Consider the following 16737-nt stretch of genomic DNA (forward strand, 5'->3'; position numbering starts at 1 on the left):
GCCTATGCTCAAATATAACATTAGATGACTACTTTTTCTTTGACGCAGTGTATTGTTAAATATGCAAGGTAAATCAATGATAATTATAAATAAGGGAGAGAACATTTTTGAGCAGTGAAAACTTGTACTCACTGGGCCGATTCAGAACTACTGAAGCAAACTGGTGAGTCCTATGCTTACACATCATTTTGTTTTCTGGGATGAACGACTGGACAACACACTTGTTAATCATCATCCTTTATTATTTATTGAAACACCTTTAATAGAAGGGTGCCCTTGCTTGGAAACACTTGCTGTTTAAGGTCACTGTAAGGAATCAGACAGCGAAACCCGTGCCCAAGCATTACTTTTTCTTCTCGTAGCCTTAGTGATTTCAGTATAATGCCTGACTGATACAAAGGTCTAATTGCCCGCTCACAAAACCAGAAGTTACTGCACCCCTAACTAGTATGCTTTACACCTGCAGCTCTCTAGTGCATATACAGGGAGGGAGCTAAATTGAGAAAAAAAAAAAAAGTGAGTCTGACCCCAAATTCTCTTCAATCTGTCCTGGATTAATGCTATATGCGTGGTAACATATGAAGCTGAATTTACTGGGAAGATGTGGAAGGGAGCTGTATGCCTTCCCACCGACACCACCTCCGACCAGGCCCACGCTGGGGGCCCCAGGCAGCGGTTTGCACCCTCCCTGCCGTCCTCCCCCTCCGTCCCCGTCCCCGCACACCTCCCCGGAGGAGTGTGAGACGATTTCTCCCAGGCAGTCGCTTATGCCTTTCCCTCAGATGTTTGTTTAGACCGCCGCAGCCGGCCGTAGGCCTGGCGGTGAAATATCGGTAAGCTATTTTGAATGGGAGCATAAAGCCTCACTGTGCTCCCTTCCCATCTGCAGCCACCCACTGTGCTTCACCCAGGGCAGGTAGAGCTCCGCGCAACAAACCGGAGGGCGCTGGGGAGATCTCGCTCACTTAAAGAAATGCTCCGTCCCTACCTTTCCCCTTCTCGTTCATTAGAGCGTAGTGTTACAGTAAATCTCGGTTAATCCCAGATTGGACTGGAATATGTTTTGGCTGGCACACCCTCGGTCAGGTCCTCTGCCACAGCTCTCACCTCACACATGCTCCTCAAACGTAGCTACTTTTTAAGGGGTATACACAATATCGCGGTCTCAGCCAAGAGCGAAGTTTTCAGGAGTTCAAACACTGCCATTGCAAACAGAGATTAAATTTGAAAAACTGAACATTTTTATAAAAACTACAGGACATCAATGGAGTCATTTAGACTGTTAGACGCTAAAATGTTTAGTTTTAAAATACCAAAATATTTTCTTTGCAGTTATTTCTTATATTTATTACCTCTTATGCCAAAATCCAGGCTTGGAATAATTTTACTTTTTCACATGTGAATAGAAAAGGTTAAGTGTCCTGACCAGATATCACACCTGAAGCAGCAGGAAACTCTACTCACAGCCATGTTCCCAGCCCACTGCAGTAGACTTGCCTTTCCATCCCAGATTGGTGAATCCTGGTTGATCTGAGGGTGGAGGGAGAAGGCCTTGAGTCAGCAAGGAGCTTGTGAGAGCAATAGTGTTTGATAGCGGCTCTCCCACCTGTGATCCCTCATCGAGGTCCTTCAAATGCAGAAGATAGGTTGGCTCCAGAGAGCCCAGCAGCCAACCCTCATGGCTGAGCGGAGGACAGGGATGAACTGACCATTTTAAGACCAATTTTCAGACCTAGCCACCGGCGTATATACATTATTTTCTTAAGCAGAGACCAAACTTATCCCTGATACTTCTAAGATCCTGAAGGTTTCTTGCAGGGATGCCGTTTTAACCTCCCTGTAATGTTTACATAAATGAAGGGGAGAGAGGTAAAAGAGAGCATCTGTCATTCCTTTTAGTGGCCAGCCCAGCCCAAACCATGGCACAAAGTTAAACGTGCCTAAAGAAACCTCCCGTCAGACAGAGCAAGGGCAATTTCTCTCTCAGGGATGGGCCAGATACAGTTCTCACAGGGAAGTCAATGAAGAACAGAAAGGGTGTGAATTGAAAGAGCGACACTGGAAATTACATGAATATCAGCAAAGCACTGCAGTGTGAAATAAGCGTCCGCAGGATTTTTTCCATGTAGAAAAGTTCTTAAAGAAAAAGAAAAGTTAATAGGTCAAATAATTTTACTTTAGCCCAGATGGTTTCCAATGGGCAATATGAGGCATCATAGTTTAATACGAGATTCCGCCAGCAGGTTTCCCCTAGTCATTTTGAACCTCTTGGGAAAGAGAAAAAGGAAATATTGGTATGTGGGTCTTAACTGGGTTTTATCTTTTGAGATTAGTATCTTTAATTTAAATAACATAGGTGCATGCATAGAAAAAAAATCTTCATTTTAATTATGATGCTTTGTAATACTTCCTACATTTACTCTAACCGGTTGCTCTTAACATCACTTAAATTAAAATCGCCTTCACAAAATGAGTGATTGCCAACAGATTTTTAAATAATGAAATTACTGGTCTGTGGGAAGTTGCTGCTAAATGACTGGAACTAAGAATAAGCATTTGGTGAATTAATACACCAATGTACAGTCTAGTACATTTCGAGCTTGTTCTTAGTTTTGATTTACTTTAGTCAATATCTAGTTCATTTGAAACAGAGAACACAATGGGGAGTTGAAAAGGAAGAAAATTTGTTTTCCTGTATTAAAATGAGGTGTGATCCTGAGACCTGCTAGTTACAAAATCTCCAAGGATGTAGTACTCAGGAAAATAATTGCTTCAGCTTATTTTCTATTTAATAAGTAATGTCTAAAGAAAAAAAAAAAAAGAAAAAAAAATGGAAAAAATAGAAAGGGAAAAAAAGAACCTGGCATCGTAAAGACACTTGTTTAATTAAAAGCTTCAAAATTTCAATTTTTTTCTGTGCCCAATGTCTATCCGAAAGTAGGCAAACATAAAAAATGGAAAAAAGAGAAAATACTAAAAATCTGTATAATTGCTATAATTATTCCATAGTTTTTTAAGTTCTAAATGACTGTTTGCCAAAAAGAGATAGGAAATTTGGATTATAGATTACATTTAGCGGCAAATCAGTAAGGCTTATGGGTTACCAAAAAAAATGTTTTGTTTCATTAAGAAAAAGTAGTTAAAAATGCATATGCAAATTAAGTTAAACTAATTTCACCGTTATTTTTATTTTATTTAAATTTTTTAGCACCACTGACAGATTTTATCACTTTTGATATAGAGCACCCTCCTCTTGCTATTTTTTTATAATCCCTCTTATGGGAGGACAGTTTCCGAAAGTTCACTCACCTCCTTGAGAACATATCAGAAATGTGATGTGCACAACTGCATGGATGTATTCATTTTTGAGTTATGTTCAGGCAGTCATTAACTTGGGTCAGCAGTGAGCCCTCGCGGAGGAGAGGACCGCGCCTGCTGAGCTGCGTTAGCAAGAGCACAGCTAACAGGTCATGGGAAGTGAGTCCTCGCCTCTCCTTGGTGCTTGTGGGCTGCAGCTGGAGTGTTGCATTCAGGTTGGGACCTCCATTAGCAGAGGGCCTTTGGTATGCTGGAGCAAGTCCAGTGGAGGACCCCAGAGGTGGTCGGGAAGTGCTGAGGAGGGGCAGAGGTTTGTTTAGCCAGGAGAACAGAAGGCAAAGAGGGAATCTAATTGCTTCCTTCAACTAACTAATGGCTAACTAGAGAGAAGACAGACCCAGGCACTTCTCAGAGGTGCACAGCAAAAGGGCTACCAGCAACAGAGAAGTTGCAGCAAGGGAAAGTCTGACTAGGTGTGTGGAAAAAAAATGGTACCATAAGAGTGATTAAGCACTGGAGCCCAAAGAGGCTGTGGAAGGTCCACCCACGGATACTGTCAAAACCTAACAATGTTGTTCCTACTTTGAGGAGGAGATTGGACTAAATGACCTCCAGATGTTCCTTCCAGCAATTGCTTAATACCTGGACTTGAGGCTTTCATGGTTTCTTCCTCCTCCTCAGCTTTGTAACTTGGGAAACACGGTTAATTTTGTCCATCTTGTGAGTTATGGGTGACCTGCCCATATCATATTTGGACACAGACTAGATTTCGGCTCCTGTCCTGACCCAGCTGTTGACCTGCACTCACCTACACCACAGCTGGTGTCATCACACCCAAGCCAGGTTCACTCCCCTTGCAAAGGGAACAGCAGCAGGGTGGGCTCTCTGCTCAGCTTTGGGGCTTGGGGCAGGGTAGAAGTTTCCTTTGCCATCCCTCCTTCACATCCCAGAGAGCACTGCAAGAAATTATGATGGGAACTGGAGGTTTCCTTCGTAGTTCACAAGCCAAATTTGTCACCAGTTGATGTGGTGTAACTTGCTGAGGTCACCTGATTGAGCCCAGTTGGTTTAGTAGTGACTGATTACGGAGTTTAGCACTTAAATGGCTTGCAGGTTTTTTTTTATATTTCATTGATACATATTTCCCCTATCAGCTTTACTGTAATAAGGTACACAGTATAGAAATATCTATTCATCTGCGACATTGCTACCCCTGCTGTTGTTTTAAAATGGGAAACAATCAGTATGAACTTTTAACTAAAACTTTGTTAGTTTTCCAATAGAGCAGAATAATAGCACGTGAACAAATGTTTCTCTGGATTAATGCAACCTTATCATGACACAAATCTCCTCTCAGATTTCCACTGAAATAACCTGAGATGAGAATATATGTTAGTTCAGGAGGTTTAGAGGCAAGCTGCTCTTAAATCTTCTGGCAGGTTATTTTTGTTGAACTCACTCCATCTTCTCACCCATGAAATTCTTCTGGATACTTAGCAAATATCAAATAAAAGCATGTTAACTGTGTTTTCATTTATACTTTTTCTTTCTCTCTTCCCTTACCTAAACATGTAATTAATGAGCTGAGTTAATTCATAAGTATTTATTCTTCTTTTCTCCACCAGTCTGAGTCATAGGAATTTTCCTGAGGCATAATTTTGACTTCTGGGACTTAACACTGTTTCCCAGATAGATAGCAGTTACCATTTGAGGTCTTGTGACGGATAGGCCGGGTGTCTCCAGTGTACTGTTCGATCCATTATTTATAATCAGTATCAAATCCATAGCCAAACATACATTTTTATCCTCTTACAAGAATTACACAAACGACAACCTAATTTTGAATTTTTCCCAACAGAGGAAAAAAAAAAGCCACCCTCCCAAAATGAGGACTGTGAAGCTTTGTGTTTAAAATTTTAGCTCTTAGGTTGGATGACTCAGCAACCAAAGCCAGACGCAGGTCTGTTTATTTTATGGGCATACATCTCCTACCATCTGCTTGGCACTACCTGCCAGTTTGCGAACAGCAAAGGTCTGAAACTTGGAAAGATCTGTGGTCTGCTGCCAGCTCCAACGAGCACTGACAGTGGGCAGAATGGAAAAACGCATCGTGCTGTCCGTGTTTGTACGACATGCATGCCCATGAACTCAGAGCCAGACAGGTACAATGCCGTAGCTGTTAACCTTCCTCGTGCCTTTTTTTCATGCGCTTCAGCTTTAGAGGTGCAGAATATAGTGTTTCCTCCTGAGGAAGCGTATCCCAAAACTGCCCTAAAGAACTAATGTTCCATTTGGAGACTACACCTGAAGACTGCACAGTGAGATTTCAGTCAGATTAGGTCTCGGTGTGTGTTACGGTGATTTAAGGCTTTACAGGTAGTCCCTGGAGACATGTTGCTGAATCCAAGCATCAGCTCTGCGGTAAATGTGCAAGAATCTTCTGGCTCTGATCCAAAGAGCGTGTTATGTAGTCAGTACATACCTCTTACTTCCTCATGTATCCTTCACTATTTAAAAATCTAGAGTAAGAAGTTAATTTTATTGTTCATATTCGTATTTATCACATTATCATATCAGCATTCAGTCAAAAGCATGTCTATATGTAATGCTAAAAGAACACTTGCCATCAATCAGCTTACAGATAATATTGTAAAGGAAATTAGAATGGGGCTTATTAGGTGTAGTCTGGTTTGGCTCATGTATCTATGTTCTCATAAAATAAATATCACAGACCATACATTTGTAAAGGTCGGCTTTATGACCAGCTGCGGAGCATGAATAAAAACACATAAGCCAGTAAGAGCTGGCCAGAAGTGTCAGAAGTCTGGCCAGCCACTGACAGCCAGACCCTGAGCACCCACTAAACCCAGCTAAAATTATGATATGGCATATAAACATCACTTACGGCTCCTCCCGGTTTCAGAACAACCTCCTGACACTTGCAGGCGTCAAAATACACTGGTGGTCAACCCATTTTACCAGAATATCAGTTTGAAGCTGGGTCTTCTTAGCCATCTGCCCATTGATACCACCTTTTCTTAGTCATAATTTAGCAGAGCATCTATACACAGGTTTAACTGGAAGCATATGTGTTTGGGACTAAGTACTTCAGTGCTTTCATGAACAGCTCTCGCAGCGATTGCTCACTTTAGACCCTACAGAGTCATCCTTCACAGTTGACAGAAACATGCCTGCAACTTAGTTGCTCAAGAACTCATAGGAATTGCCAGAACTTATGATATCCCTTGTTAAAATACCGCTCTGTTTATGAGTTAAAACCAAATATGAAGATAAGTTCCTTTATCTCTAAAAATAATCCTTCAAAGCATGGTATTTCATATTTCAGCCTAAATATTTCACATTTCAGCCTAAATATTTAAGTTTCCTATTAAACAGAGGGCAGCTCTTTCCAGGTTCGACAATTTTTCAAATTTAAGCAATTCTTAATCTGAAGTACCATCTCTATTCTGGATAAAATCCAGGGATATTCCACTCTGATTGGTTTCAGTGGTTTCACCTCTTTCAATGTACAACTGAATTCAGCATTTTTACCACCATCTTATCATTGTTCTCTAACAGAAAGACTTTTTGGTAGAATGGCACCTTAAAAAGTAATTTTATGTACCAAAAATGTTTAGACAGAAAACATAGGTTATGCAAGAATCATTTTTAACACTTTCCATAGTAGTCCTTCGAGGTTCTCTTTTTGTAGAGTTTCCATTTTAAAGTAGCCAGTGAAATATAGTACAAACTAAGTCCTCTGCAAATTAAATGTATATCACCCAATAGTAATGGATTATTATTAGTATTGCTATTTATAAGTGAAAGACTAAATTTACGCTTTTCATTAGCTCCTATTTGTTTGCACCTCGGAGTGGACGTTTATTGGATAGTAGCGGAAGTCTGTTGATGTTGAGTTGTAAGTACAGACAAGTTAATAGATGTGGTAGAGAATGCTACGGAAGTGAAATATTTGATATCTCGGCCCAAGTGCCTACACTTCTAGAGCTGACAATGCAGTCCGTGCATTTTTTTATAAAGTAGAGAACTGCTATAGCTGTGACACTTAAAATCAATCTTGTCTGTACATCAAGAATGTGAAATTGTGTAGTCTGTAAACTTCCTAGGCTATTTTCTCTTTCTTCCTTTTCTTAAACGCTGTGAAGTAGCTCAAAATCGACAATTTTCATACAGTTGTTCTGTTATACAGTGATTAATTTCTTCATTCTTTTTTTCCTCCAGTTTCATCCCTGTGCATTTAACTGAATGTATTTCTAAAGTCTGTCATACTTTTCCCCCTACATTACATCAGTTCTTATAGGACAAATTGCTTCCCTGTCTGTTGAACCACTGATCGTTGCACTTTTCAGGAACACTTTCTCAGGGACAAAGGCTGTGTATAAATAACCACCTTTGAATATATTCGTGTCAGTAGCCTCTGGAGCTGTGCATGATTCAGTAGAAGGTGGTCCAGTTATGAGGGAGTGGTGCAAAAATTGGGATCTGCCCTTATGGGCGGCATCAACCCAGTTCTAAAGTGAAGGAGGAGATTTTTGTTTCACAAAAGTGCAACAATTCCAAATTTCCTGGGCGAACCTGGTACACTATATCTGTTAAACAGCTGCACTCACGTGTAATATTTAAATACTGCTGAGATGTAACAACACAGATTAATATTTCTGGGAGCATTTAGGAGCCTCAGTGAGGACCAAGGCTCGTGACTGCTCTGCGGGAATGTGTAGAGGACATGGCCTTAGCCTGGAAACATTTCTCAGCATTCAGGTCCAGTTCAGTAGAAATAAACTGCTGCTGCTCTGTACTATTTACCATAGCCAACTAATTACAGGGCACTTTTCAATATGCTGTGTGACATGGAGTCTTTGAATGGCACAGAGAAAGCAAAAACAGGGCTCAGATCTTACTGCAGTAGCACAGACCTGAACCGGACTCCCTTACTGGTATTAGCACATCAGGTCCCCTGACACTCCCCCAGATGTGGTTGCTGCTAATAGAGGGAAATGGTACACACATACAGAGCCCATCTGAACTGTTTTCAAATTTAGATCATACCTTTCGAAACAGGAAAAAAGGGAAATGAGATCTTGAGGACATGTTTAAACTCATGAAGTCTTCGTTTTCATACCTTATCTTAACGTTCCCTAGGCTGAGCAATAATACTTAAAGTCAGTCATACGTTACCAAAATGAAAAAGCACCTGCAAAAATATTGTCGGCGTGGTTTATTTCCGGTTGCATGTTTTTCAGGGTTTCAAAGCTTTCTGATAAGATCTGACAAGATATTTAACACTGAAGTGTCTACTGCAAATACTGGGTAATTACCTTTCATAGAAACCCTTAGCTTGCCTGCTCTTAAGACACCTTTCATGAGTTGTCTGATTAATTTCCCTTCCATATAAGGGGGCAGGAACTCTCTCAAAGCTGTCACAGTCTATTAACGAAACAAAGTTGATTTGAAATCCTGCTGAAGTGGATATTTACAGAGCAGCACATCACAATAATTCATGCTGAATGTATATTTTTATGCCTGAATTATATTTAGTAGCGAAATAGACTTACTTAATTTTAAGGCGGTGGCACAAACTGATTAATACCAGCAAACTGAGACCCCAGGCAGTTATCAGGTCATTTGCTGTTGTCTTGCTTATGTAGCTCTAAGTCGCAACTGGAACCCTGCCAGCAGCCCTGCAAAGCAAAGCCAACAAGTACAAACAATACCTTTTTAACCACCCCATTTGGTCCCCTTTGCCTTTGACATGACTTTACAAGGGCAAACTTCTACCCTCAGAAGAAAATGCACTGTGCCAATGATATCATCCGTGGAAAAGCTCCTGTTGCAGTCTTGCTGCAGTCCAGTGCTTGCTGCCTCACCAAGGAGCAGACATGTACTTCTGTGTTTAAACCTCAGGTTTGGCAGAGATTAAAGCAGCTTGAGCTCCCAAAGAATAGAATAGAATAGAATAGAATAGAATAGAATAGAATAGAATAGAATAGAATAGAATAGAATAGAACAGTTCAGTTGAAAGGGACTTACAACGATCATCTAGTCCAATTGCCTGACCAATTCAGTGCGGACCAAAACTTAAGGCATGTTGTTAAGGTTGTTGTCCAAATACCTCTTAAACACTGACAAGCCTGGGGCATTGACCACCTCCCTAGGACACCCGTTCCAGTGTTTGATCAGCCTCTCAGTAAAGAAATGTTTCCCAATGTGAAGTCTAAACATCCCCTGGTTCTGCTTTGAACCATTCCCACGCAGCCTATCACTGGATCCCAGGGAGAAGATCTCAGCACCTCCCTCTCCACTCCCCCTCCTCAGGAAGCTGTAGAGAGCCATGAGGTCACCCCTCAGCCTCCTTTTCTCCAAACTAGACAAGCCCAAAGTCCTCAGCTGCTCCTCATAGGATGCTCAGTCCTTTTACACTTTTACCTCTCCCAAGCTGCCCCTGCAATTTGCTGCCAGGGGCAGGGTGGGCTCTGGGAAGAGCTGGCAGCCAGCACTTGTGGAGCCAGCCAGAGCCCCAAGTGCATGTGCAGAACAGACCCTGCCCAATTTGGGGCAGCTGTAAACCAGCAAAGCCCCTCGCAGCATCATAGTCCCAACAGCTTCGAGATGGGGGGGTTGAGGACTCCATTGAGGTGGGGATACTAAGGCTCTTCTTCCACGTTTGGTTCCCCTCTGAAGTGAAATTGAGGCAGAAGGAAAACTGGAAGTGGGGAGCTGAGGTAGAGGGAAATAATTGCTGGAGGGTAGGTAATGAAATGAGAGGAAAGAAAGAAAAGATGAGTCGATGACAGCGAAAAAGGCTGACACAGGTTAAGTTTCACAACGTGACTGAAATGACGTAACAGCCAAATGGCAGGGTCCCGCTCTTCCTCTCCCATTAGTTTGCTGTTCTTTTTTTAATTCTGAGTTAGTCCTCTTTTCTCCTGCTGAGGGAGAGAATAAATCAGCGCAGGTGTCCCTAAGTCAGCATACAGCCCGAAGCAGGGACTATCCCGTATTCCTATGGCAACAGTGAATTGTTAGATTGGCTTAGGTGTCCTGGGAAACATCACCAAGAGAAGATAAACATGGGGAAAATAAGAAAACATACACAAATTAAAATTTAATGAAGACATATGTTTTATTGATGGAGAAATGGGGACCCAGAAACCAAACCTAATAGTCCTGGATTTCAAAGCATAGTTTGGTATTCATACCGGGAAGGAAGATAGAAAACAGGGGATGGGAAGGGGCAGTTCATCAGTCAGAATCTTCTTTTATGTGTATTAATGCATTTTATAGATCTAAAGATGAGCAGAAGAACCATTATGACTTACTGCATAATGCATGCTCAGTGCCCAATTACGCTGCATGGGCAGGGGTTCAGGAAAGTTGTCTAAAAATTACATCTTAGAACTCTGAGGCATCTTTATAATGACACTTTTTAAAGTAAAATTTAAAAAGGGGGGGAAATTGAATCACCTTTAATCCCTGTTTTCAATAGAGAACTATTATTGGCTTGTACTAGACACAGGCAGTCTTGTTTCAATGTTAGTCATAATACTGTTAAAAATGATCTAAATGGCTATCGAAGTCACTCCTGGAACTTCTTGCTATAATTAATGTTAGGCAAAGAGAATACTTATTTTACTTTAAAGTGCTGCTTTTGAGACTCATTAAAAACTAGTGCCATACGTTTATAAAGGTAGCGTGTGCCCAATAAACACAGGAAATACAGTGGTGCGGGCAGTTCTTATCCTGTAACAATCTTCTCTTAATGCGGTAGGAAGAACCCACATGCTACTGCAGAATAAAATCTTGCAAAACGTTATAGCTCTCAGGCACCCTTTTTTGTAGGAAGTCCCCTTGTCACTTGTAGGCATAGGTTTACACTGAAAGTCAGGGCACGAGTGTAATTGCTCAGGCGGCCGTCAGCTATGGCCCTTTACACGTGGTTTACTGTTCTGGGATCAAAGTCATGCCAATCCACAGGCAAGGTCTCCGAGCATGGGATCCACCTTTTAGCTCAGGCCACGTGTTAGGCCAGAGAGCGCTCTCACGCTGCTGCGGTTCAGAGCCACATCAGCTCACTCCTCGGGTTATCAGGTCAGCAAATCTACCTGAGGCTTTGTTTTCTTTCTTCATTCTTCAGTCAGCTTAACACCTCCACCAAAACAGTCCAGAGCAGTCATTAGTTAATGGAAGAGACTTACCGAATTTTGGTTGCTCTGATGTTAGTGTCCATTTCAAAAATTAAGTTGGGGACTCCATTAGGACCAGCATCTGGCCATCTTGCTCTTATTAATGAGGCAGGAGAAAGCTATGCTATTCAGACACAGGAGCCAAAAAAGGACACATTATAGAGAAAATTAGCTGAAACTGCAACTAAAAGGTTCCAGTTATCAATAGCATTATTGAGTTTAGTTCTCTACACTATCCAGCCAAACTTAATTCACAGAATCATAGAATGGTCAGGGTTGGAAGAGACCTCTGAAGATCATCTACTCCAACCCCCCTGCCAGAACAGGGTCATCTCCAGCAGGTTGCACAGGATGGCATCCAGGCGGGTTTTGAATGTCTCCAGCGTGGGAGACTCCACAGCCTCTCTGGGCAGCCTGTTCCAGTGCTCTGCCACCCTCAAAGTAAAGAAGTGCCTCCTCATGTTAAGATGGAACTTCCTATGTTCAAGTTTGTGTGCGTTACCTCTTGTTCTACCACTGGGCAGCACTGAATAAAGACTGTTCCCATCCTCATGGTACCCTCCCTTTAAGTATTTAGAAGCATTGATAAGATTCTCCTTCAGTCTTTTCTTCTCCAGACTAAAAAGGCCCAGGTGTCTCAGCCTTTCCTCATAAGAAAGATGCTCCAATCCCCTAATTATCTTAGTAGCCCTTTGCTGGACCCTCTCCAGCAGTTCCCTGTCCTTCTTGAACTGGGGAGCCCAGAACTGGACACAATACTTCAGATGTGGCCTCACCAGGGCAGAGTAGAGGGGGAGGATGACCTCCCTTGACCTGCTGGCTACACTCTTCTTGATGCACCCCAGGATGCCATTGGCCTTCTTGGCCACAAGGGCATATTGTTGGCTCACGGTCATCCCTTAAATAATGTAAATAGTTCCCCTGTATGCAAAGCCTGGTTTTTGTGGCTTAAGATGCACAAGTGAACAAAACTCACTGGGTAATAGTAATTTACAGTTGTATTCAAATTATAAATAAACAAAGCTATTTCTAGTTCTCCCTATTGTTATTCTGACTACAGCTGACAAAATCTTCACAGGCTTTTTAGCTTGTGTCGGGTGTTACAAGTGCCAGCTATAACCCAGCAGCCTTATATGGCAAGCTTTGGCCATGGGCAAAGGAGCTCTGGGCTGTCAGCACCTATCCACGTTTTAAAAAAAATAACATTTCACTTTTTAAAGAGAGTTCAGTGTCGAAGGGAAATTAAAATATTAGTTGCTTATTAATTTGAAACGAAGACAGTGGGATCCACTGGAAAAATCCATCTGGAATCTTCCATCTGGTTCAGTGATGTTGATAATCAAATCAGACAGATATTGTACAGACAAGCTGGAAAAAACTGTTTCCTCTCATTCTCCCACACTGGCTGTGATACTCAGCACGTGTATGATGCCTTTTACAGGTGTTCCTTCCAGGCTGCACCTTTTTCTCCCGAGACTGACACAAATCTCAAGACTTAGGTATCCAAAGGAGTTTATCCAAGCTAATTTATTTGTTTACTATCCCTAAGGTTTTTCTCCTTGCTCACACCTGCTGGGTGTAAGGAGGGTGGCCGGGGATATTGCATTTTCAGGCTTTTCCTTTCTCACATGAAATGTGAAGAGCCAGCAACGTTTGCAGGTCTGAGTGGCACGGTTTGCAGGGGCATGTCTTAGGGTGCAGGTCCTAGCTCTGGCCACTGGTAAGGAAATAAATTACATGTTGTTAGTGGTTTATGTATTTTTCTATAAGTCACACCCACAATTTGTCCTTCTCTTTGCCAAGGAACCCTACAACTGAACCAGTTCTTCTTCATCTGTGAGCATTTTTTATTTTTCCCTGTACGGTGCTAGAAATTCCAAGTCAAAGAACAAAGAAACAAAGTTTGTTTTTTCAAAGAAAAAAGAGATGGTGAAAACAGCCCTGACAGCTGTACTCCGTGTCTCAGTAAATTAAGACTTTTTACTTGCTGTTTTTGGGGATGTGTTTAGTCTAGATACTCTTGATTTATATATCTTTTTTGGCTGGGTTGTAATTTTTTATGCAGATTTGCAGTGATTTCATTCAAGCTTATGTTTGCCTAGCATGAGAGAGACGTTGAGAAGCGTGTGAGTGAATTTAGTCCCTTAAAATATTTCCCTTCTCAGTTTGTTATTTAAGAGGCTGCTTAATTTTTAAAGAAAATTGCCAGTCTTGTTTTACAATCCACCTGAAAGTAGCAGGGGTTTGGAAGGCTGCTGGGAAATCATCTTTGTTTCTCTCTCTCTCTCTCGCAGAAGTGGCAGTGCACAGAGGATGCTTCTGGCAAACTTCGAATTCACAAATGTAAGGTATCTAGCGACATACTTGCCATCAGAAAAAGGACCCGCAGCATACACTCCCGGGGTTACAGCGGTAAAGACAAAGACTGCAACTGTGGAGACACTGATTACCGAAACAGCAGGACCCAAAGAAAAAATCAAAGACAGTTCTTGAGAAACCCTAATGCGCAAAGTAAGTGTTATCTGATCTCTTGGACTCTGTGGCAAAGAGCAGGGGGAAATGGCGAGCCGAGTGTTGGTTTACCGGTACACTCTTGATTTCACCTCCGTGTCTAATGAATACATCTGTAATTGGCAGTCAGGTTCTACATAATTGCCTCTGTAATAGCAATAATAATAACAGCAATATTTATCCTTTGGATCACAGTGAGGAATAGTCTTGAGGCTGGCGGCGGCGGCGGTGATGGTGATGCTCTGGGGCCACCTATCGCGCTGCTCAGACATGACAACCCGGTGGCATTCGCTGGTGAACCAGTGCCGTTATTGGCTAAGATGGCCAGAGCGAGTGTTTTCTTGCATCCTTAACACGGAATTTACATGCTCTTTGCTGATATCCCAAAGACATCTTTTACGTGAGGCACTGCAGTGCTGTGATTGCTGTCGGACCGAAATCCTGCTTGGCCGTAACTTTCCGGCAAGTCGGTACCGGGATCCCCACAGGGACACGAGTGAGATTGCAGTGTCCTCTAGTGGAGCGTGGGTTGAAGGGAGTGTACAAGAGGGTTTTAGGACAGCAGGACTTGAGTTCGTTTCTGCTAATGAGTTCTACAAAAGAAGCCCATTTCAAGAAGCCATTATTTTTAATGGAACAAGTATTTTCATCTCTCTGCCCAGCAATGACAGTGAAGTTCTGTAGCTATAGCAAGAAAAGCAGACCTGGGTTTCAGACTGTGTGCTCTCCTGCTCTCTAGCTAGAATACTAGGCTGGGGAATGAAATAAAGATGGGTCTTTAAAACAGGAAGATGCGAAGTCGTATGAGAAATGTAAAAGTTAGAAGATGCTGCACAGATGTTTATGAAATAAAAGAATAATGCAAAATATTTCCTGATTCAAAGCCTCTCCCACTCTGCATGTAAAGAAGAATCCCTGGTATTCTTTGTACGTTCAACCACAATATTGTCTGTCTTGAGTTGTCTCATTATTCAGAGTAAATGCTGCCTTGATATAATTCCTTCCATGTGTTTAGTATGATCTAAGGAACTTCCCAGTGTGTACAGGCAGACCTCTGCTGAAATGTCTACATGTCACAGACTGACAGGGTGATTCTGAAATTGGGGAGCATTCCCCTAAGCGATATTTTCAAGGGGAGAGACCTATCATGTACCTTAGAAAGAGAAGGTATTGCCAGGGCACCACCAAGGGCTGAATGGGGGTTGCAACTGCAGGACAAGCGACTTGGGGAGAGAAAGAAGGTAAGTATGGAAAACATCTGAAGGGGCCATCAGAAAAAAGCCCATTTGTTGTGCCTTTCTCCTTTACAACATTCTTATTCCTCTTCCCTCCTCCTTCTCCAAATCCACCTTAGCATTCATCCAAGAAGACCAGAAAAAGACTTATGATGATGAGACATTGTTAAGGGAATTACTTATTCAGGCCTCAGTTTTCAGATGACACTTGGATAAGATGTTCATATTCCAGACTCTTTTATTGACTCGATTAATAAGTAGTATCATCAGAGATTGTTACAATGCCAGAAGTTGTTCCATCTGACACTATGAACCTTTTGCATTATTTTATTAAAGAGTAATATGGTTATAAATCCGAAAGATGCTTTGAAGCTAGGGTTTTTTCTCTTCAGGAAGATGAATGTCTTCATAGTCTTGACTGGGAAGCCTTTTTTCACTTGATAGCAGACAACTGCTGAAACAGTTTAGAAGAATAGGGTGGGTTGAATGAAGAGTTGAATGAGGCTCACTGTCTGCACTTCTAAAAGATTCTTCAGTGTGAGTCTCTCAAAGACACTGACATAAAAACTGCAGTAGAACCAACACTACCTGCCAAAGGCAGTACTTTCTTACAGCTGCCTTTTTATTCTGCTACATGAATTATTATTAACTGTTAGGCGACAAAGGTGCACTCAGCATAGACATAGCAAATGGAAATGCCCTACAACTGTTCTTAACAAGCTGATTTATGTATTTCTAGGGCCCTGTGTGTGTCGTTTTGCTTTGGTGTGATATTGACTGTGGGTTTCACCAGCTTGATTTGGGACAAGTGCGTTTAGCAAAAGAATTAAAAAGTGTTAAGATCTTCCAGATTGAGCCCAAACACAAGTATTCTTGTACATAGCATTAAAAAACCCTCAAAGGGTTAATTGTCGTAGTTAATCTGACTCAAACACATTGCTGTACTTACAAAACTCCAAGACAGTAAATAAAAGAGCCCTACTAAGCTCAGAGCTTTCAATGGGTAAAAGTGATACAATAAATCTTGCTGTAGCTCTACAATGCAGCAAGTTTTTGGTGGTCTGATCTGTACACAAGGATGATGCGTGTGTCAAAGTATATATGCATATATACATGTAGATACATATACACTGAAATATGATGGATTCATGCCATTTTAATGCCTACCTTTAAAATGGAAAAAGTGTTATCTTTTTAAAAAGTCATTTTTATTCTAAAGTATATGTCAAACTTATGTCACGTGCCAATTTACGGGTGGTGACCTTGTTTCACAGTACTGAATGGCTTTATTTTCTAAAATGGATTCTAATTCTATGGTCTCTGATTTTGTGAGTGTCCCTGTCTAGATATCTGATTTCTAAGATACTGACTTTATTTGTGGATATAGATGCTAATTGTGGCATAAAGGTCAGACTAGCATGAAACGCAAACCTTGAAGCAATCAAAATTTCATGCTACACATGAAAGCG

The 16737-nt window shown here is 41.6% G+C and overlaps 1 protein-coding gene across 1 annotated transcript in view; it reads left to right on the forward strand.

Moving 5' to 3' along the window:
* Nucleotides 1–14081: 14081 nt before the first annotated feature.
* LOC309686525 (uncharacterized protein) overlaps nt 14082–16737 on the forward strand; it is a gene marked incomplete at its 5' end in the record, with an annotated part of 15933 nt that continues 13277 nt past the window's right edge. Inside the window, one exon of the mRNA XM_082499233.1 lies at nt 14082–14107. Coding sequence (XP_082355359.1) covers nt 14082–14107 — 26 coding nt within the window. The remainder of the gene's footprint in view (nt 14108–16737) is intronic.

The sequence above is a fragment of the Vanellus vanellus genome, assembly GCF_965231255.1.
Source record: "Vanellus vanellus genome assembly, chromosome: 2".
In the NCBI taxonomy this organism is placed as follows: domain Eukaryota; kingdom Metazoa; phylum Chordata; class Aves; order Charadriiformes; family Charadriidae; genus Vanellus; species Vanellus vanellus.